The sequence below is a fragment of the Bombus pascuorum genome, chromosome 16, assembly GCF_905332965.1.
Source record: "Bombus pascuorum chromosome 16, iyBomPasc1.1, whole genome shotgun sequence".
Classification (NCBI taxonomy): Eukaryota; Metazoa; Arthropoda; class Insecta; order Hymenoptera; family Apidae; genus Bombus; species Bombus pascuorum.
In genome coordinates this window covers 455,291-477,874 of record NC_083503.1, presented here as the reverse complement: position 1 = coordinate 477,874, position 22,584 = coordinate 455,291, and the positions used below count along the sequence as shown (strand labels likewise).

Here is a 22,584-nt window from a genome sequence, read left to right as displayed (position 1 = left end):
TCGTTTTCCATTTACAACTACCATGCCTGTACTCTTCTACATTGAGAAATAGTGCGCTGTGTATGTGACGTATGGGAATTTTTATCAAACCAATTTTTACTTATTATCGTCGAAAATATAGAGAGTGTAAGCTGTATGTAGATTTCTCCAATCGATGTTTCATAATTAACGTTGGAGGAATGGACAACTAAAGTTTTCCAAATTCATACATTTTACCAACGAACGGAAGATCGAGTCTAATTTCGTGTACGTATTACAGACTGTCGTCGTTCGTGTAAATGAACAAATGTTTATCGACAATTGGATTATTAATTATTATACATTCATTTCGATAGTCGTGTATGGTGGTACATGTATTGAAAGATGTTGACGTACAAATAAAAAGATTTACAATCGTTGCGATTATTTATTTATCGAAAGTAAAAATTTTGAAGATACAGTGGAACTCCGTTTATATACATGAAATTGTAGCAGCTCCTGGCTAACCGAACTTTAACCGAGGCTCCTATCGTCTCAACCATCGTCGAGTGTCGATCGACTTTTACCGACGTCTAACGACAAGATACAATTCGCAAAAAGGTAGAGCAAATTAGACTCAAGAGGAAAGACAAGCACCAATCTACCAGTAGATTTTCCAAACCATCGTCTAAAAACAAACTGTCGCTGTACAATCGATCGTAAAAAGTCTATATGGACATACGGGATCCAACTTTGGGCACACGCGCTGTGTGGCACGCTCTCGTGCTTCGTAGTCGATACAAATTTGTAGCAGGAGCAAATTTTTGGAATCTATATTAATCCTATTAATCCATAAAACGTTTATCTCGTCGACGGAACGAAAGACGATTATTACATAAAATATCTAGGTTATCCGAACCAACTCGTCCCTCTGCAAGTTCATACGAACGGAGTCCCACTGTATATAGTTTTAAGATAACCTCGTATGATAACACGTACGAGACACGCTTTGGAAAATACCGACATTATCGACAACAGTGGCATTATCCTTTACCTACAGTAATGATAATTAGTAGTTTTAATCGAGAACTACTCTAATTTATGATATATGCTTCTAAAATTTATGCTTCTCTCGTTTCGAACGATTTTTGTTGATTTAACGACTTTTCTCGATTTGGGTGGAAACACCGTCAGATACCGATACCAGCAACAATTACGGGAGTTAACGATTTTTGAAACTTCGAAATACGGTCTCTGGCTTTCGTTGCAATCTCAATTTGGTTTAGACGAACCGTTAATTGCTTGATTTGTAAATGACAGGTAAAAAAAAGTTATCGATTTTTAAATGATCTTTCCAGCTGACGTTATTTAAAAACATTCTCGAATAACAGTACCATTTGCACCGCGCACTGCAATCCATTCGAATTGAAATATCGAATAGGAACGTATTTTCTAAAATATTATTATGTCTCAAGATTATAAATCGATATACCTTGAAAATATTTCCTCGTCGATAAATATTGGCAGCTTTCGATTCAGTACTTTCGATACCTGCTCCCTTCGATTGAAAATGACGAAGATTTCGATTTCAATCGTGGCCCGAACGTCGACTCCATTCGGCATCTAATTTCAAAATTTCATTCAAGTTCAAATAGAATTGATTTCCTTTTCATTGAGATTCTTGGAAATTCTCGATTACGGATTGGTCCTTTCTTTTTTTTTTTTTTTTTTAATCTTTCTTCGTACGGCAGATGGCACGAGACTGTTGCGACGGCTAGGCTCAGAGGAAATAGAATACCCAGTAAATGGCATTGAACAGCATAAAACTGACTGGAAATATAATTCTCGAGTATTTGTCGATAATGTTCACGTCTTTGATCTTTGGCATCGACACGCGCAATACGGACGCTCCTCTCCGTATCGCGTGTAATACCTGCAACCATAATGATTTTTCCTCGTTGTTAACTTTCTCTTTCATTTTCTTTTTCTTTTCTTTTTAAATGGCCATCGACGGTTCTTTAACGTTACTCCTTTACCTTAGGTTTATGTTGTTTAGGGCCTCTGTATCTGAGGCCAGCGTTTCTCCCATACGTGTTGTAGGCCGCGACTCTGGAAATTCGAAAGCTAGGAGGAAACTTGGCCGGATCGTGTTCTCTTCCGGTTCCAGGCGTCGAACTACTACTAACTAGGCCCGATCTGTTTCTTATGCTTGGCAGGGGAGACATTCTGAGATCTTGAAGCTCTATTATGTCCGCTTCCGTCGAGCCAGGAAAAGGAGAACTTGCCTTGCTTCCTGCAAAGTTTCCACGGATTCCAAACGGATAAGGCGTTTCTCCAGATTTAAATATCAAACGGAGAAAATCTAATTAAGAAAATCTTACCCGATTTCGAGGAAATTACTTTCTTGTCGTCGGTTTCTTTCTTTTTCGTCTTCTTTTTGGCTCTGGCGCCCCAATAAGTGTAATTGACCGCCGCATACTCGAGGAGAGCAGCGAACACGAAAACGAAACACATTACTAAGTAAATGTCGATAGCTTTCACGTAGCTGATACGTGGCAGTGAACTACGTACACCCGTGGATATCGTGGTCATTGTAAGTACTGTCGTTATACCTACAAAGGGAAAATATAGCGTGACGATCGACGATTTACGTAATAACGGACTGTTACGATCGAGGTTTTCGAATAGATAATATATAATATATAATTAGACGGAAAGCTTTTGTACGAGTCGTAAGTGTTAGGATTTACGATCTACAGGGAAACAATACCATATGTTTACCGAGAGCTACTCTAGCGCTGGTTGCTTCGTGATTTATCCAAAAACTGACCCAGCTTAGCATCACGATCAAGATACTAGGTAAATAGGTCTGGAAAACGAAGTATCCGATGTTCCTTTGAAGTTTGAAGCTCAACGATAATCTCTGGTATATACCGGTGGCCAGCCTCTCTTTGCGATCGTTCGTTTCGTAACCGATTATCGTGAATTGTGGCAGTTCCGCTTCTTCCACGCCACGGACCGGCGTTTGTTTCCAATACATTACCACGTCCAGCACGGTGTATCCGTCTATCGAAAAAAAAAAAAAAAACGAAAAGCAGTTCAAGTATACTCGATGAACGTTCCAACTCGATTCTCTCCGACTCTATTCAAATAAACGATATGCGGCACGAGGAAAGCGATCGTCCAACTATACGAACGTTCCATTGTCCAAATATTTCGTTATTTCTTCGAATACGTGGAGCTCTACCGTACTTGGAGAAGAGAGAAGCGAAAGGAATAGAATCGATAGAAGGGGCAAAGAGCTACGACAGGTAATATCGACCGTACAGCTTTCGATCTCTACGGTGCAGTTCTGCGAATCGAGCGGATAGTAGTGCAGATCCATCATGCAGGCCAGGGTCGTCGTGAATCTCATGCCGTAAGTGACAGATCCGTCTCCGGACAACCGAACGAGTTTATTGCGCTCGGTCACGTCGTGTAGGAAACTGCGAACAAACCGAAAATCAACATTTTCGATTGGAGAAAACGACAGCAAGATAAATATAGATCGAGGCAGCTAAAACGGACCACCCGAAGATCTCGAAACGAAACAAAGTTCAAGTCTAACTAAATTTACTCTGACACGCTCTTCTTCCTACCGCGTAAAAACAACCAATTTCGTTCTATATGGTTTTAGATGCCTCGTCCTATAGCAGCCATATAGTTTAGAAAGTAATGGACGTAATATTCGCGCGTGTCGGAATTGATTCGGACTCGGCTGTTCGAGGATCGATAATTTCACGGCGCGCGAAAGGTAAATCAGAAAATTCTCGAAAAACGTTTGAAAGTTTGTAAAATCGAACGACAACTTGCTGTTTTCGTAAAATTGTTCCGACGTACCTGTTTTTGTCGTTGGCGAAAAACGTGTCTGGAACCCAAATCTTTTCCGCAAAATCTCCACTGAGAGTGAGAACCTCCTCTTCTTGAGAAAACGCCAGTCTCTCGTCCTTCCAATACTGATTTAAATACATCGTTATCGTATAATCCTGTGGTAAAAAGAACACCGTTATCGTTTCTGTAAGCAAGAACACAACATCTTATACCTTAAACCGATGGAATTCGATCGCAAAAGGCTGAAAGACCCGACCGCTGTAAGTATCGAACGATATATTCAAACGAATTTACTCTTTTTTCTTAATAAAAGTGGAGATAAATAAATTGTACGACACGTGTCTCGATGTATCAAAAGGATTCGTAAAATGGATGCTTTCGCTATAAAATTTTATACTTTATATTTAAAAAGCGCGTGTAGAATTTTCTGACCGACTATCGTAGACTATTTTTCACGATATCCATTCCATCATCTTGTAAATCCAACTTGCACTGCGACCTATTACTATCTAAAATATTGCAAAAAGTCGAGTTTGACGAGGGTCGGTTTTCTTACGAGCCCCTTGATAATGCTTACCATGTTTACTTCCGAGATTGCATCGAAGCTCGCGATCGTCAGGTCCATGCCAACCAACAGGGGATCTCCTGAGAGAATTAGATATAGAAATCTGTATAAAATATGATAAAAGGAGGAAACGAGTAACAAAAAGCACTCGTATATCTAATTCGTCTTTTATAGGTCGAGCAATCAACGAGGATTAAAGAAATTACCTGGCATCGTTAAGCGGATTAATTGGAATTCCGGCGCGATCACCGACCCGTAAGACATTCGCGATCGCTCGATAAATTCTCTTTACGTTGACTTTAGTTGGTCAACGTTTCGAGATAGGTCGTTCAAAAATATTATAGCACGCGAAATTCCCTAAAAGTTACTCGACCGATTTTTCTATTCGCGGCTGGTCCGAGACAGCCTGGTTTAAAAGATGAAACTAGTATATTTCTATCCTTTCTTCCATTATCGATATTATCGATGATACTGCGATGCCAGATAGCCTAAAGGCCCTAAAGACAACGCCAGTCGAGCGGTACGATTTATCGGCTCTGGTTAACTAATTGTTACTTATAGAAATGTGTTTTACGCTAAAAAAAAAAGGATACCTATACCGATTTCTAAAAATTACAAACAGGTAAACATCGAGTTAAAAACATCGTGCAGATTATATGCTCAATTACTTTGGACGAAGAAATTTAAAGTGCACTTACCGCCGAAATTTGGCCTCAATCGAATATCGTAACCATCGAGGATCCGCGATATAGTTTGCGTCACATTTTCTAATCTGTCAGACAGCCCTGTATTCTCGAGACTGGCCCTAAAAATCAACGCGTTGCTTGGAAAAAAGGATCGAGACAGAAACGAAACGAATGTACGCGGACGCTCTGTCATCTCCTCAATGACGCGACGTGCTTATATCTTTACGATCGTTATCCAAGCGTATCGTGGTGTATCGCGAATACACGGATTACCAGGAAACATTTTTAAACCGAATACGAGATTAATATGTATATATATGAATTTCCAATAAAAATTTTGTCTCACCAAATTTTTATTTATCGAAATTACTTACTACGAAACAACGAACGGTAGACTAGTCGTTCTTTGATCCGATCTATCGCTGATCGTTCTTTTTCTAACGACGACTAAGCGAGGCACAAATTTCATTTTACCAACGATACAGTCGAATTCGTCGACCTTTCGTTCTTTCTTTGCTAGCGAACTAAAGCATCGAAAGAACAGACGTTTTCGACGAAGATAAAATTAATGTCGATAAAACGATTACCAAGCGATCAGGTGAACCATCTGCAGCAAGAGGAACGTCTGCTGCAGCCACATCCTGCGATGCATCCTCCGGAATTACGTCAGCAGGTAGAAGAGGACGTCATCTCGATAGGTCCTTGCACCTCGACATCGAGCTGCCAGAAACTGCAATCAGAACCGCTCTGATTTCCGTCCTTGACCCTTTTCGCATACCAACTGGTCGTCTAATCTTTCGTCTCTCGCATACCTAATACAGACAGCTGTACGAGCTACTTTTAACAACGATGCAAACATCGAACCGTTGTAACTCGGCTTACAAAGAAGTAGTCGAACGAAGCAAGTTTGTAATGTATAAAGTACGCCAGATGTGCTATAGATCAAATCTTAGTATAAATCGTATCCTTTCGTTCGAACAATTCCCGAACGATCGACACGAGTAAACGGGGATGACTCGCTATTCTTGCAGCAGGATTGTCAAAAAGTGATTAATCAGAGCGACAGGCATCGGCTATACTCACGCAAGCGTAGCTTACTTATACGAGTATCCGCAGAAGGTGAAAGTGAAAGTAAAACGCAAGTACGTGCTTTTAATTTCTGCGACGACGATGATTCGTCTTTTGGCTCGCGATATTTCGTTAAAATCGAGAGTTCCATGTTTCTATGTTAATTCCATACGATAAAAATGTTCGCGCGTCTTCTTTCTCGCGTTTGTCGTGGCTACCGCGTACGTTTGTCATTCGTACGTTAGTCCTCTTACGAGGGACGTCCGATTCCACCTAACGAAAAATTGGAAGAATCGTTCGAAGGAACGGTGTACTCGTCGCGTGGAGCGGATGGAACGACGTCGACGGAAAGGCCGTCGACAGGATCCGCGGACATCGTCGAGGAGGGTTTTGTCTCGGGCCAGGAGTCAATGCCTCTCGCTGTTCCTGGCACGGCAGCCCTTGAAAGGGCACACTTTCTCACTACCGAACAGACAGCTTCGTTCACCAGCACTGTTCAACGTCGACGCCGTCGTCGACGGTATTTTCCGACGCTTCGGATACTGCGCGCTACTCACCTTCTCCGCATACCCATCCCCGTTTCGCTACCCCTTCGCTACCAACCTCCTTTCGGCTTCTCTGTTAGGATACGTTTCTCCTTATCGTCCCAACCTCCCCCTCTCCCTCTCTATCTCAACCTCCTCTCTCTCTCTCTCTCTCCCTCTCTCTCCCTCTCTCTATCAATCTATCCATCTACCCATCTGTCCATCCATCTTTCTTTCTCACTTTCTTAAACTTTCACTCTTTCTCTCGAGCCCTACACATTTTTCATTTCACCTTCCACGCTGCCTTTTTCCGTCTTATACGGCGTACGAGTAATTATCTCCCATCCAGCTATTCCCATCCCCGTTTTCCCTTCAATTTCTCTTCTTCGAGCCTCTTTTCGAACAATCTCGCTCGTAATTCCAATTTCATTCGCCATGTTGCGAGATTTCTCGACCGGCCAAATATACGGGGTGTCGTGAAAGAAGTTCTCCCTTTTATTCGCAAGTAATTTTTAAACGAGATACGCGTACGTATATGTACACGTATACATCGGTCGAACGACCTCCTCTAGCTGCTCCGCCACCGCTCCGTCACGTATCCCACGTTCCCGAAGCACACCACGTCTCACGGACACGACGTCGCACGAGCACGACACCACTGTTCCGCCTGTCAGCCACGGTGGTAAAAAGGCTTCCGAAATCTTTGATCGCGCGAAGAACGATTCGCATCCAATTTCTCGTAGATCTCTCCGACGGATGACCGACGTCGGCGATAAATCTCCGTCACGGCGACGCGTCGTCCGAGCGTCCAACGATCCACGAAAAAATTGTACAGCGCGCACCTCGCGATCGTCGACCGATCATCCATATATAACCTCGACGAAAGACAAACGCTATTGCCTCTTGCGCGACACCCTGTACAAACCCCTTTTGCAAGAAGCTCTGTGCAAGCCCCGTGGAAACCCTGTAGAAAGCCTGTTCACCTGTTCGGTCGCTCCAACCATCGTCCCTTCTTTATCGAATTTAGTCAACCTGTTTCTCGCACGTCTCTCCCTGCCTGCCATTCCCACCCTCGACCTCTCCCCTCCACTACCACACGTTTCGTTTCGTATCGGTGTTTCACACTTGCACTGCTGGTACTCTCGAAGCCGGCTTCCCATCCGTTCTCTCTCACCTATTTATCTTTCGCTTCTCTTTGCACGCCGATAACACCAGCCTCCGTATCTCTGGGTACTTGGCATTCCTCGGCTCCCGAGGCGGTCCGGAGGTTGGCGCAAAATGGACCACGCATGTGCAGCCCCGTTTCATCGCGACCTAGTGACACAGAGCCGGTCCTCGTGTCTCTTCGCTTCTCCGCCTCTGTCCTTCCTTCTCTCTATCTCTCGCCCTCTTCCTTTCTCTTCCTCTTTTGATTTCCACGCCACGATCGAAGCACAGCCACCCTTCGCATGCCTCCGCAAAACACACACCGGCATCGAGAGTCGTTCACCTTACCAGATTACCGTTCCATCGATCTTCCCCTCCGAACGTGTACTTTTGTCCTATCGAAACAAGTGGTTTCGCGATAATCTATTCCTATCTTCGCACTTTTCATCCTTCTTTTCTCCGCCAGGCACAAACCTTATTTATCTATTAAGCCTTTTTATTTACGGAGCGTAAACGCGACGGTGCGAGTCACGAATCCTACGAAATCGTCGACCACACTGATCGTACGATTTTACTTAAAAATTCCTGCTTCGTGTTACGTTCTTTCTCCGCGCAACGATGTAACGACTTTTAACATAAAATAATTATTTTTCTTCGTTCAAAGTCAAAATAATCTTGGCTACTTCTTATATCGAAGCCAGTGAAAATGACCGGTATTTGCCACAGCGTAAAAGGCTCCTACCTGCCCTATCTGTTTACCGAACCCGAATCAACCAGTTTCCTAGTTCCACGCGGTTTTACAATTTTTACCGCGTATCGTTCGATACGATTATCGCCCGTGCTACTACCGCTGAAACTACCGCACTGGTTTAACGATTTTATAAATGTGCCAACCCTTAAGTTCAGGGATCGTGATTAGCACCCAGGGTTGATAGTAACAAGAACGTCTTACATAGGATGATATTCCTTTCGCAAGAACGCGATAAATCAATAAATACGGAATGTTCCACTGTTGCGTATTCTTTAAAAGGACTAGCCATTTTGACTGGTTTTATGGAAAAATACGTGTTGGCTCAGCAGCAGACGCGCGAACTCGAGCACGGACAACCAACTTCTCGTCCACGAAACAATCGTCGAACCGATTTGAACGTACGGTGTCGAGTCGCAGGGTATGCTTGCCAAAAGCCACGTTGCTAAATTAGGAGGTTCGCATAGAAAACGCAACGTGGTACGTGCGAAATTACCAACTCCGTAAGGATCTGAAAATCGTCTTCGCCAAGCTGCTGCTCTACGCGATCCACCTACGTAGGAAACTTCACAGAATGCATCCTAACGTACATATAATTTAACTTACGATTTACGAGAAAAGAAACGATGGAAAAGTCGAAAGCTGCTATTTATAAAAGCTTTCGGTTTCGTTCGATCCCTAGCCAAAGTTCATGGTACGAGCGAAACCAACGAAATTTTACGATAACGAAATTTCGTCGATTAAGAGGCTGAGATCTTTTTACCATCTTCCTCGTACCTACTCTTTTCCTACGTCGGAAAAGTAGCACAATGGTACCGCATACGACACACCATTTTTATATCTTTCGACCACAAAGACAAATACCACGTTAGCGCGTAATTTCTCGAACGCTGAATAATCGTCGAACCGTATACAATGCGCGCGTAACTCATTTTTTCTTCGTAACTAGTTTCCCCTTTCCGTTGCTTCCCAACGAAAAGGAAGAAGAGAATTCGTTGGTCGAATAACTTCGATCAAAGATAATCTGCCTATTACGCGAAATTAAACGATAGTAACGAAATTGCGCGAGAAATCCCCACTGCTAATTCCTTTTGATCCTCGTTCTTTCGCTTATGTATTCTTTACGTATGATTTCACTTCGCCCTACTGTACTCGCACAAAGCTCCGTAAATTCAATATATTTCGTCAAACATGACTGAAGGTAGGATGAAAAAAAAAAAAAATTGTAAAAAGCCAGCAGCCGCCAGATAACATTGTCAATGGTTGAACGTAAGGTACAAAGGAATAAAGAAGAAACGAATAAACGATAACAAAGTTCGTTGAACGTCGCGGAAGGCAGGATTGTCGGAGCTTGCGCGGCAGAAAGTTCGGTCGGCCAGGTGGGAGATCCACGAGGATCCGTCGCATGAATCGCGCGTAGATCTTCCCCGCGAGTGTCGGTATTCGGTTCGCGGTTATTTAATTTTTCAAAATTTCTCGGTGTCGCTTCGTCGATCGTCGAGGATCAAAGTCGAGGAAAAGGCGCAGCGAAATGTTAACGTAAGTACGCTCTTTCGTTCCATTCCGATCGATGGACCGTTTCCTTTCAGCAGCAAAAGAGAGTAGTCAAATATGAAATACCATTTTGTTTCTCCGATATCGCTCTTATACGAGCAACAGTCTTATCCCTCTCGTTTCGTTCGTTCTTTTTTTTTTTCTAATAAATTCCGCTTCAAAGCAATTGCATCAAAGTACGATCGGATCTTCTCGCGAAGCAGAAATAAGGTTGCTCCGGGGAGTCGAAAGCGGTTTCGCGACTTCAGCCACCCCGTTCTCTTTTCTCGAACCACTTTCAGGGCTCGAGACGTTGTCTCTTCGTTGTTTCTTCCTTGTCGACATTTCTTATGTCTAAAAAAAATCTATAAAAAGGATGGTAATCCAAAAGTGGAACGTTTCATCATCGGACTGCTAAATTGGCTATCCATCTTTCCAATTTGACAAAGTTGAAAACGCGATATTCGCGATATACTCGTGAATCTCACAGACAAGTATGCCAGCAAGAAGAGAAAGCACGAATAAGCATGGTTAAAGGGATATTCGATCGATCGATCGAATTTTGTTAACAGAAGCAACTACGTTGAGCTCTGCGTGTGCCTCGAACCACCTAGTCGCGAGTTTTCTTTCCTATGTCATAAACATTTCAAAGTAGGAAGGCTTACGTTGCTTACGTTTCTTCAGCCGTTATTCGCGCCGAGTATCCGTTCCACGTAAATTCGCTTTACGCGATTTTCATTCGCGTCTGTCATCGACGTCCGTTTCTACGAACGAAAAAACGCGTAAACGTACCGTTATCTTTATCTCGTAGGACACCTAGGCGTTTCAACATCGCCGAATACGTTGCCGTATACCCTCGTTACGTTTAGAGGCTTTTTAAATTAAGAAAAGCAGGGTCCTACATGTGAAACGAAGGATTAAACGGAAAAGTAAATTATGGTAATGAAAGCACCGGCAAGGATCTGCATTCCGCGTCGATTATTTAGCTAGCCTGGCAAATATGGCGATATCGATACAGACCGCTAATGAAAAAGCTGAAATTAAAGTGTACGAGTAGCCGGTAAACGTGTACCTGTGGTAGCCGCAAAGAGAATAATTACCACTCTTTCGTCAGTTCGTATCTCCTCGTTGATTATTGGCTTTCTACAAGCCGGCACGACTATTGTAATTTCTGTTTGGCAGCTTTGAGGCGTGCATACGTTTCTCGTGCCTTTCTACTCGCTGAATAATCTACCTTCGTATTTTTATAACATAAACCTACGGCTTGGTGCATCAAGTGTACCAACGACAGTACCTACAAAGTCGAGATATCAGCATTCGACAAGTCGAATAATTTGCCGCGCACGAGTCTTTGAAAAAACGACTTTTATAATTTTATACGACCAAAGTTGTAACTCGCAATGATATCGATTCACGCGTGGTTCTCCTGTTTCGACCGCTTCGAACGATCTGCGTAACGAGCAAGACGTTTCGGAGCGATGTCCAGGCAATGGAAAAAAAAAATAGCGAGAAATTCGAACGTGGTCCGCCGAAAGAAAAAAAAAACGGTTTTCACGTGGCAAAGCAGGCAAAAGGCTGACGAGAGGCCATTGCAGAAGGTGAGGGAATGAAAGGGGGGAAGAGGAGAAGAGGAGTAGAAAAGTGCTCTCCTTAGCCGCGGATTCAGCAACTTCCGACGAGGCTGCCCCTCGATGTTTCGAGTGAACGTTCTCCCTCGTTACGTCAGAATCGCCCTTTAAGCCCTTCCGGCGCCCTTTCTGCCAAAAGTCCATCGAAAACGAGATTTTTTCACAAATTTCTCTGTACCACGCGCAGAATCCCTATCTCTAAGATATTCGCTGATAACATTTCACAACGATGATCGTCGAGTACGCGTGGATCTTTAAGGTGTTTCGTTCGATAGTTTAAACGACGTGAAATATCGTGAAACAAACGAAGAGAGAAGCTTGCGACGTTTACGGTGGTGACGTTATTATTAATATTGGATGTAATATTATCGAAAGACGAATCGACGAGACAATGATCGCGTTATAATCGATGGGACGTGAAATAAAATTGATAACAACATCGGTCGATAAGCCGACGTTTGACTTTTGCAGGTTTCTACTCCTTATATTACTGTCATCGTGGAGAAATCGGAACCACGCGCTCCACGTTTCTTCCGCGTCCTCGAAGACTTCTTCGAAAGCTACCCAGCTGACCAGAGGGACTGTCAACGACATTGTTTCCAGAAACATCACGATGGTTCTTGAGAACCTTCTAATGAACTACGAGAACAATCAACTGCCTACTCACGGAAAGGGTAAAGAGACGAGCTTCGACTTATTTCGAACGTTCGTCGCTCGAGCGAATGTCGTCGAAACGTTTCTCCTTCTGGAACGCTACGAATCGAGAGAACTCGTCGATCAACACGTTTTCGATAATAATTTACACCGTGTAAAAATCAATTACGATAACTTTTCTCCCTAATTGAAACGATTCTTCGTTCGTAAAATTTTGTTCACGCTCGATCGGGTCGCTCCGAGCAAATTGGATTAATTCGATCCTCGCGATGAAAGGATTAAACGATCGCGAGAGAATCGCGGCCGAGAATCAGCGAATTACAGCGATTGAAAGGAAGGGGTAGCGTTTTCGTGGAATATCGATCTCGAAATGTTTACTACGAAAAAATTGGAGCATTGTAACGATCTTTGACGAGTGATCGGCCGGAAAGGGGAAAAATAGGAGCCGGTCCGATACGAATAGAACACGCGGAAAGTTGGATCGCAGCCAGCCGAAGAAAACTATCCCTTCGAAATCGCCTTTATCCCTGACACGCGGTCCCAATTTTCCATCATCCTCTTTTCTTTTTTTTTTTCTTTTTTTTTCTTCCAAAAGAACGCCAAACTATTCTCTCGATTATCTCTCTCTCTGTACTCATTTCTATCTATGTATTATTTTTCTTTTTTTTCCTCTATGTAACAGCCACCCTTTCTCGTTGCTGCTTTTAGCTAGTCCTATTCGTCGTCCTACTCAAAAATTGATAAAAACTAACTATAAATATTTCTGAGACGCGAGCGAACTGCGTTTACCCGAACCTGTCGGAGGCGAGTCGTCTAAACGAGATTAACTAAATTATCCGCCTTATTTGCGATCGCACGGAAAAACTTCTCGTCTACTTCCTGCTCGCCAAGCGATTCGCGTTAAGAGTAACAATACCAATCGAAAGATGGACGCGTTTCGACGCGATACCGTTCTATATTTCACAATCATCGCGTATCATTGCTATTATGCATTTTACGTGATTCCGATAAATCGAATTAATTCGACCAGATGAGATCGACGATAATCCCACTTTGCACGATCGCGTGATTAGTCGGTTCGAAGATATGCTCGTCCTCCGAATCCTCCAAAACGTCGCTAACGGTAGTAGGGTATCCGGGCTGCAAAATATTCGGCTAGGACGACGCGTTTTACGCGTAGCCGAAGGGTTGGCCAAAGTCGAAAACGAGAGTCATCTTCCAAGACGCGTGACGTCCGTACGCACCTTGACGATACCGCTATAAAATTTGATATCCTCGATCCGCTCCGTGGCTTGTCCTCTATGCGTTTGAATCGCAATCATCGAGCGTCGGATTAGGTTTCGGTCGTGTGGCGCATCTAGCGTCGGCCCGACGCTCTTCTAGCCCCGGCCTCGCGGCTCTTCCAACATCCGCTCCAACGCTGCACGCCGCGTTCCTTACTGGCCCAGCCCTGGACACAGTCGTAAAGTCGCGGTAAGGCTAAATAGCTGCCGGCTGCTTGCCACGGTGTCGGCACGAATGTGTGCGTTGCCGTATAAACGTAGGTATCGTGTTACGACGCATCCTACGCGGTCGAACACGTACAGACGATGATTCTTCGGTTTACAAAAGATGTAATTTCTTTTTCCTAGGAACGCCAACCGTGGTAAAAACCAATATTCTGATAAGAAGCATGGGTCCTGTGTCGGAACTCGACATGGTAGGTTTAGCGCGTCAGACGTGCAAATAATTTTGAATTCGTTTGAAGAAACTGCTCCTTTGGCAGCGCCCCGACGATTGCATCTCGTCTAGAGACACGACGTTTCTCCGTGATGGAATTCGTCAGGTGCCTAACTGACGGCTCAAAATTATAGAAAGCGTGGACAAAATTCTTTCTTCTTCATTTTTTCTTTTTTTTTTCTTTAGTAAATGTTAAGTTTAGCGAAAAATTTCGATTATCCACGTCCACGAAGATGTTAAACAGCTTCTTCTATGTGCGATATGTATACGTTTTATTCGTCTTTGAGTTTCGTGGTCCGCGAAAAGGACAGGATGGCGTTTCTGTTACTAACGATGGTACGTGCTGCTTCTTACAGGATTATTCGATGGATTGTTACTTTCGACAATCTTGGCGCGACTCTCGTTTAAGCTTCTTGGGCCCGATAAAGTCGCTCAGCTTGAGCATCAAAATGTTGGAAAGAATCTGGAGGCCGGACACGTATTTTTATAATGGAAAACACAGCTACGTGCATACCATCACGGTGCCGAATAAATTATTAAGAATCTCGCAAGACGGAGATATCCTTTATTCCATGAGGTTGTTACTAATGTAAACATTTCATTTGCACATTAAACACAGTGACCAATAGCGATAATACGGAAATCGTAAAATAATTTAACGTTAATTTAATTTAATTTAACGTTGATTTATGGATCGCAACCATACGTTATATTCTTCTTTGCAACAGGCTTACTATAAAAGCGAAATGTCCAATGGAGCTTCGAAATTTTCCCATGGATCGACAGTCTTGTCCGCTTATTCTCGGAAGTTGTAAGTATCTTTAAAACTATTCGAATGCTCGTCAAATGTTTTCAGCCTTTCAAGCAATAACGTGGATTTTGGTAGCCAGAAAGTAGACGAGATGGAATCGATATTATAAAAGACGAACCGTATCTTGTATTTCAAATTTTCGTTCGAGACAAATTTTTCCAATTCTTATATTTTCCGATACGGATGGTTCGTTAATTTTTCGATACTTTTTTAATCTTTGTCTGCCGGCTACACACATTGCGTATACATATATATATATATATTGTTCATTTGCCGCAACAATAACGTAACTTAGAAATCAAAATTTTAAGAAAAATGAATTTAAACGCACTCGATCGATATAGTTTCCTTATACCGACGCAATACCGACACGACTGCCCTCTCGCGGCAACTTCCCCAAGTTTAATGGCAATCCGGCAAAAAGTACAAGGAACGGCGTTCCTTCTTTACCGACAACTCGGAAACTGCGTAGAATTAAATTCAATTAATACTAAAAAGATAAATAAATGCACTTTGATATCTTCGGCAAAGGGAAGGATTTACGTAGAGGGATTTATTGGACATATTTTACGATACACGTCTGTTTCGGAATTCCATGCGCAGAGATCAAAGGACGAAATTCATCGAAATGTTACCAATATGATCTCTGCTGCGCGTCCAACAATTTCTAATATTTTTAAATTTTAATGTCGTACGTTTTTAGATGCGTATACGTCCGGTCAATTAATTTACGAATGGCAAGAGGGCTCCTCCGTAAATTTCGTCCCTGGAATGGCTCTTTCGCAGTTCGATCTGATGGGTTCACCGTACAGGAATTTAACTTTTGTTCGTCGCGAAGGGGAATTTTCAGTTCTTCAAGTTTCCTTCAACTTGCAACGAAACACCGGCTATTTTCTCATCCAAGTAAGTCATTACGAATAAATCAGCTCGTTACATAATTTTACGCTGATCGTTATATTCTTCTCCTTGTGGTTCTGTCAGGTTTACGTACCCTGTGTTTTGATAGTAGTCCTAAGTTGGGTGTCTTTCTGGATTCATCGTGAAGCTACTAGCGATCGAGTCGGTCTAGGTAAGTCAGTACCAAACATACCGAATATATCCATAAATTTCGTACAACTATAAAGTTTCGGATCGTAAAATATTCGTCGATTCGTTCGCTGGTGAGAGATCAACGACTAATCCGCTCGTATAACATCGTACGATACGTAGTCGCAAAAGTCTACACCCTTTACGTATAAAACGTTACGACCAAATCTTGATTCCGATCGAATCTTGGGAGGTTCAAGACCAACGCGAACCAACGACCTTTCCCACGAACCCTCGCGGTGCACAAATTTCTCCAAAGATACTTGAAAACAGTATCGGACAAATTATTGTTACAGGCATTACTACCGTTTTGACACTGTCCACGATCAGTCTCGATTCCAGAACAGACTTGCCTAAAGTCAGATACGCCACTGCCCTTGACTGGTTTTTGTTAATGAGTTTTGGATACTGTATCGCTACTCTGTTAGAATTTGCCGGCGTGCACTACTTTACAAAGGTATCTATTCGCACCTAGCGCGTATTTAGCAAAAATTCATAAAACCGACGCTACTTTCTCGCTAATTCTTCGACGTGTAACGCGCTTCCGTCAGGTTGGTAGCGGAGAAATTCCTTTGGACGAGGAAGAGTTGGAAAACGAGAGCGAAACCGACTATCAGGATGGGTTTTGCGGTATCGTGTCGCGCAGTCCTCAAACGGTTCACCCAGAGACGATAATAGACGTACCTCGAAGGAGAAGTTCTCTGTTATGCGATGTTTATGACGTTAATGTAAATATAACGTCCAACTTGTCGAAGCATCGATAATTTGACTTTTCTTTATCGTTTAAGCCCAACTCGCTGTAACTCTTCCCGTATAATCTGACTCATCCTGTACACCTTCCAACAAATTTATATTTAGGAATCCGTTTCTTACGGAAGAGGATCGATGACGGTCTCCGTTACGTCGAAACCATCGACCATGGAACGACAAACGCAAACGGAAGTGTGGATACCGAAGTGGCGACAATTTCTGTATTGCCTTGCTGGTGACGAGGAGTTCAGGTAGAAATTGCCCTCGCTTTCGAACTCAAAGCTCCTAGAAAACGTGAAATCGTGTTTCGTTTGTTCTATCGGTTCCATTCCGTTTATACTTGTATATTTCCATCGTCCTCTGGCAATCCGTTACTCTGAATTCGTCCTGCACCGATATTCATCGTTGTTTTTATCCTTTGATCGCTCGTAAGACTTTGAATATCGTCGATTCTTGTTATTTTAACGTTTTAAATTTTAGGAGGCGCAGACAGAGGGAAGCAGCTGGAAATTGCAGGAAGAAAGGCGAAAAGATCGCAAGACACATAAATAGCGTGTCTTACATCGACAAAGTGGCGCGAGTCGTATTCCCCGCTTCTTTTGGACTGCTCAATGTCTGCTATTGGGTCATTTACGTCACTTATCAAGAGGAATTTAAGTGGCAAGATCCACCGTTTGGATCAATTTCTCACTGATTCGATCGATAATTAATCAAAGTAATCGAGATAGCGATGCGTATGTATAATATATGCGCAAGTCAGATTCATATAGTATATGTGTATAACACGTATATTTAATGGAAATTTAACTTTAGAAAGAAAGCTCGAGTTTCGTCAAATTACGAGATAATACGTTCCCCTTCTACTTATCCCTAGTAACAAAATTATGTAATTTCGTTCTTTCTGCTTTCAAGTTCAACAAAATATTATACTCTTTAACGACAGATATATGTGTGTATACCGCGTTTAATAAATTTAGTATTCCCTTTTTTCGATTTGGGTTATTACCTGCGTTAAACGGAACGCGTAAATCGATCTTAAAATATATCGAAGTATTTTATACACGTACTATTACAAATACTAAAGGCGAGCATAGCGACAAAGCAGTAACGAGAATACTCGGCATTTTCTGGATCATCCAGAAGATGGGAAGCCATTGGTAGCTGCCCTCCTCCACGGCAATTTGCCGGGCCTCTTCGGCTCGTGGCCTCTTCTCTCTTGGGGCGCGACGCCCGCTCAAACTTATAAACGTTCGTTTCGCAACCTGTTCTCTACGCGCGACCGCGACCCCGAAATTGAAAAAATCGATAGGCAAGGCCCGAGACGAAAGTATGCCGCGTATCCTACCCGGACGCCTATGTTTAAAATTTAAGAGGTGACGAAACAAGCACACCGACACGCTCGCTCCACGGTTCTCGCGCATAACCCGGGCGCAAGGGCCTACACTAGAGAGCTCCGGGCACGCGAGCGAGGTCCTGGCAACGAACACGGCAGGGGTAAAACCTGAAAATCCTAGGCTAAAAGTATGATCGGCAATCGTATTTTCATCTATCACGTTTTGCGTCGAACCGGATAACGATCTCATTTCGTTCAAACTTTAACGACTCTATACTTTACTTTACTTTGTTAATCGAGAAATAATATTTTTCACGGATGATTCTAATTGAAATATTAACAGAAACGTGCCAAGGCGTGAAAATGTTACTACTCACGGGTATAATAAATACCCGCGGTCACTATGCTCGTCAAAAATTCTACGTAATACAACCAGTCACCCGTGTCGATTCGGACCTTTCGTCCCACGACATGATCGAGTAACCGGAGGAACAATAGCATGCGACTAACGATTGGATACGAAGAACGTCGTCGTCGTCGTCGTCGTCGTGGATGTTGTGGCCCGGCGAATCCATCGTGAAACCCGTGCCATCGAATAGGAATCGTCGAATCCCATGGTAGATGCCAGGAACAAATCTGTGACAAAACATGGAACATTATAATTCGTTCTTAACGACAGTGTTAATTATTTTGTGAAAACTTGAAATAATAAAAGATCGATCTCTACCGAATTAGAAATTCGTAGGATAATACTTAATACGAGATCGAAAAGTTTACACTTGTCACGTTTTTAATCAGATCCTACTTTCTAATTAATAATAATTATCACAGAATATAGAGAATAAAATTGAACAAAGTCCAAAACAAAAATCTATTTACATTGTGGGCTTTTGAAGCACCACGGGTCGTTTCCAAGGTCCAGCAAGAAGAGAAAGGAGGGACATACCTTTGATAAAATATGAATTATTATAATTTGTTCGGAAAATCAGCGAAGGTTGTTCGAACAATTTGAGGTAACGGAATATGAAACTCTTGGAAAACTTGCAACTTCGATAACAAAGAGAATTTAAATTCTAATAAACTCTAATTACTACAACACTTGGAACATTGATATAACAATTTAAATCACACTTGGCTTTCTAATAAAAAACTGTTGCAAAATCCGAGAAATAAAATTAATTGAAACGCGATGCGAAAAGACTCTTACATGCTTAAAGTTGAAGCATTACTTACTACTGTATCCTTTCCAGAGGGGAGGACAAGATTAAGTTGTGGAGAAGTTGTAACACGATATGTGCAATATATATTTTACTTTGAAAAAACGTATTTTTGATTCTTAGAAAGTTTAGAACAACGAACGATTAATCTCCAAAGTTGAAAGTGGAAAAATAATATCTGTCGCCAAGTAATACGCACAAATATACATGTAATCGAAACAAATTCCGATATTGAAATGACCTGCTGTGGCGCGATTTACCTTTGGTGGTTTGATTGGCGAGGAGTGGGGAGGAGTGGTGAGGCTCGCCGGTAAGTCGAACGTGCACAAAAAACAAAATGTTTTCAACGATTCGATATTACGTTCCAAGTAACGTAAACGATACATTAGACTAAACGTTGAGACACGTGTATAAAAGTAAACACGACCGAGCTAATATAATTCAAACGAACAGAATTGAAATAAAATATCAGAAAATTATTACCGTACATACTGTTATTAACGTAAAATCGAACGATTATCGAACTATGTTCGAACTATAGTTCGATGTATCAAAGAAAAGGAAAGGAAGGAAAGAAACGGAAAAGTAATAATGATAATAAAAGAATTATCGAGGATAAAGAAGAGAAGAAAAATGGTCAGGGGAAGTGAAAAGGGAAAGAATTTCACTTCGATAACATGAAACCAGATGTAAACATGAAGCCGGAACGTAAGTATGAAATCGGAGTGTGAATATGAGACCGGAACGTAAGTATAAAACCGGATGTAAACATGAAATCGGAACGTAAGTATGAGACCGGAACATAAATATGAGACCGGAATTTTTATATAGAAAATACACGTTTATTGTATGAAAATGATTAAAAATATTTTATTCAAAGTATTGACCATCGCTAGCTATACATTTTACCCACCTGTCTGGCAATTGGTGGATGCCACGCCAAAAAAACTCTCTCTCTCTTTTGAGGCAAACCAGTCATCGAGCCATTTTTCGTACATTTTCGTAAGAAGCGAAGTGCTGGTGAGAAAGTGCGTGTCCCATCGAGAAACGACCTTCTTCTGTATCTGGCGAGCAGCATTCCGCAAGTGGTTTTTCGGTTTTCCCGCTGTCTTTCATTCGGTTCGTGTGGAACCCATTTTCCCACCTTCTGGATCTTTCCCATGGCTTTCAAGCGTATGGAGACGGCTTCTCGTGTCACGTTTAATCGATCAGCGAGTTGTTGTTCCGTTTGAGCGTCATCCTCGTCCAACGATGCTTGCAATTCGCTGTCTTGAAACTTTTTCGATGGTCTTCCACGTCCTTCGTTCCTCGCGTCAAAATTGCCACTTCTGAATTTTTTAAATCACTCAAATGCTGTTGTATGAAACTTGTATTGTTGAAAGTCGAAAATGTTTGCGAGATGTCAACAAAGACTTTTGGCATCAATGACGCGATACACGCGATTGTACTTCTCGATGTAGGTGACATTAATCAAAAACTAATAACCTTCTATTTACATTGAAAAACGATAAATCGCTATAAAGTGTACTGGATTATCGATAGAAAATGAACTAAATTGAAATTCTTACCACTTTGAGGCAACGACTTGCTAAATTTTCCATATTTACGACAAACTCTCAAAGTTTACATCCTCCTCCTAATACGACACAACGCGAAATGCTGTTATTTCAAATTTTAATACCTATTTCTGCCATCAGAGCGCAGATGGTTTCGCTATATATTGTACAGATAGATCCCCCCTCTCCAACCGCCGAACATGTGTTCGTATCAGTTTTAAGTACTTTTGTGAAACGTGATTTTTCGAAGAATATTAGATACATTTTTAATTTTTTTACATTGTTTCATTCCGTAAAAAATAGGAAAAAAATGTTTCGGCAGGTAATCTAAAATTACGTTATGTAAAAGTCTATGAGACAACGTATAACATTAAAAAGATCGCGCTATTTTTAGGTTATCCCACGAATGGTTCAAAATATGCCAACAATTGGCAAAAAACAATTATGTACTGCTCCTAATACGAAATTAGAAAAATGTAAGTAATAAAACTTTATCTTTTTTTTTTACCATACACTAACAATCATCAGAATTATAAAGAGTTTTGGGGGAGAACTTTTAATTTCTTAGATCGGGCAATTTGTTTAAGTGTACCGGCTTTTTACATTTTTATATCTACAATGAAAAATATGAACATCAATGTGATGTTATGTATCTTTACATAATTGAAAAGCGAGTTTCGATATAAATCATTTGCATCGCATGCTTTTGAGAAATACGATAACGTAATTGTTTACATCTTGTTTCTATCGCAAACAAGTATCTAAAAAAAGATCAAAGACACTTATTAGAATTTAGTAATGACAAATTTATTTGGAATAAAATTTTAAAATTGAAATAAAATAAGTATTTAAAATTTTTACCAGATAAATACTATTCTCTCTCTCTCTCTGTTAAATATTAATCATATGTTTAATCGTAGCTGTAAATCAAGTCACTCTACTAGGAAGAGTAGGAGGTGAGGCACAAAAAAGGGGTAACGAAGAGCATCCTGTTGTTATATTTTCTCTTGCCACGCACAGCAACTATAGATATACGAATGGTACATAGAATTAATTAATTACATACAACATAAGTTATATATATATATATATATATATGATAATAACTTCAAGCTATTATATATATGCGAGAAATTTTACACGTATAATTTATTAGTCGTTCGTTTTATTTAACTTGCACTTTATCAAAATAAAACTATATCGAACAAAATTTCAGGTGATTTCATGCAACGGACAGAGTGGCACAGGATATGCGTTTTTAAACCAAGTTTACGCGACAACGTTTTAAATTATTTGAGAAAAGGACAAAGGATATACGTTTCAGGAAAAATAACTTACGGGGAATTCAAAGACGAAGATGGTAATACAAAGTCAAGTACTAGTATAATAGCAGACGATGTAATATTTTTCCAGTCTTAAACTATCATTATGTAAGAATCTCTTCTCTGTTTTAATATACGAAAAATATATGAATAAAGTCAAGCGTAACAGTATATTTTTGTTCTTAAGTATTTTCATAATATCAGAATTATATATATATATATATATATTATTTTTTTTATGTTATTATCTTATAACGTTTCGATTCTCCTAGAGAAGGATAATAAACTAACTCTTAAGGTTAGCTTAATAAGTAAATAAATCTTTATTTACACATTGCTCGTCCACTTGCAACGAGTTATACAATAAACAGTTTGTAATTTTCTAAAATTGTACAGGTTTTATTTTCTAC

At 41.2% G+C, this 22,584-nt stretch overlaps 3 protein-coding genes across 6 annotated transcripts; 2 read left to right on the top strand and 1 right to left on the bottom strand.

Moving 5' to 3' along the window:
• Positions 1 to 401: 401 nt before the first annotated feature.
• LOC132915105 (gamma-aminobutyric acid receptor subunit beta-like) lies at positions 402 to 8,306 on the bottom strand. 3 transcript variants are annotated; one of them, XM_060974779.1, is made up of 10 exons: positions 7,846 to 8,306; positions 5,667 to 5,809; positions 5,092 to 5,198; positions 4,406 to 4,473; positions 3,838 to 3,983; positions 3,286 to 3,443; positions 2,740 to 3,024; positions 2,340 to 2,570; positions 1,995 to 2,251; positions 402 to 1,891 (listed from the first exon to the last, which is right to left on the bottom strand). In XM_060974779.1, the coding sequence occupies exons 2-10, from the start codon at positions 5,729 to 5,731 to the stop codon at positions 1,739 to 1,741; spliced, it is 1,470 nt and encodes a 489-aa protein (XP_060830762.1). In that variant the 5' UTR covers positions 5,732 to 5,809; positions 7,846 to 8,306; the 3' UTR covers positions 402 to 1,738. The 3 variants fall into 3 exon arrangements, with proteins under 3 accessions (XP_060830762.1, XP_060830764.1, XP_060830763.1); XM_060974781.1 differs by lacking the exon at positions 7,846 to 8,306 and adding an exon at positions 6,751 to 6,785; XM_060974780.1 differs by lacking the exon at positions 7,846 to 8,306 and adding an exon at positions 5,892 to 5,988.
• Positions 8,307 to 9,984: 1,678 nt separating this feature from the next.
• LOC132915101 (gamma-aminobutyric acid receptor alpha-like) lies at positions 9,985 to 17,469 on the top strand. 2 transcript variants are annotated; one of them, XM_060974771.1, is made up of 11 exons: positions 9,985 to 10,104; positions 12,198 to 12,400; positions 14,012 to 14,079; positions 14,456 to 14,676; positions 14,828 to 14,910; positions 15,614 to 15,813; positions 15,892 to 15,979; positions 16,293 to 16,453; positions 16,548 to 16,724; positions 16,855 to 16,997; positions 17,227 to 17,469. In XM_060974771.1, exons 1-11 carry the CDS (start codon positions 10,097 to 10,099, stop codon positions 17,438 to 17,440), a joined length of 1,566 nt encoding a protein of 521 aa, XP_060830754.1. In that variant the 5' UTR covers positions 9,985 to 10,096; the 3' UTR covers positions 17,441 to 17,469. The 2 variants fall into 2 exon arrangements, with proteins under 2 accessions (XP_060830754.1, XP_060830753.1); XM_060974770.1 differs by having other exon boundaries at positions 14,456 to 14,688.
• Positions 17,470 to 21,074: 3,605 nt separating this feature from the next.
• On the top strand, positions 21,075 to 22,308 carry LOC132915098 (single-stranded DNA-binding protein, mitochondrial). The gene is made up of 4 exons (XM_060974759.1): positions 21,075 to 21,174; positions 21,247 to 21,328; positions 21,773 to 21,892; positions 22,069 to 22,308. The coding sequence occupies exons 1-4, from the start codon at positions 21,163 to 21,165 to the stop codon at positions 22,269 to 22,271; spliced, it is 417 nt and encodes a 138-aa protein (XP_060830742.1). The 5' UTR covers positions 21,075 to 21,162; the 3' UTR covers positions 22,272 to 22,308.
• Positions 22,309 to 22,584: the final 276 nt, after the last annotated feature.

Bases quoted from the DNA above. Each gene is read 5' to 3' on its own strand.
- LOC132915105 (XM_060974779.1), bottom strand. From the start codon at position 5,731: ATGCATCGCAGGATGTGGCTGCAGCAGACGTTCCTCTTGCTGCAGATG. The intron at 2,571-2,739 runs GTAAACATATGG...TTCCCTTTGTAG, and splicing joins CAGCGCTAGAGTAGCTCTCG to GTATAACGACAGTACTTACA. The intron at 2,252-2,339 runs GTAAGATTTTCT...GAAACTTTGCAG, and splicing joins AGTAATTTCCTCGAAATCGG to GAAGCAAGGCAAGTTCTCCT.
- LOC132915101 (XM_060974770.1), top strand. The intron at 15,980-16,292 runs GTAAGTCAGTAC...TTATTGTTACAG, and splicing joins TAGCGATCGAGTCGGTCTAG to GCATTACTACCGTTTTGACA. The intron at 16,998-17,226 runs GTAGAAATTGCC...TTTAAATTTTAG, and splicing joins GCTGGTGACGAGGAGTTCAG to GAGGCGCAGACAGAGGGAAG.
- LOC132915098 (XM_060974759.1), top strand. The intron at 21,329-21,772 runs GTAAGTAATAAA...GTTTAATCGTAG, and splicing joins TAATACGAAATTAGAAAAAT to CTGTAAATCAAGTCACTCTA. The intron at 21,893-22,068 runs GTACATAGAATT...ACAAAATTTCAG, and splicing joins CAACTATAGATATACGAATG to GTGATTTCATGCAACGGACA.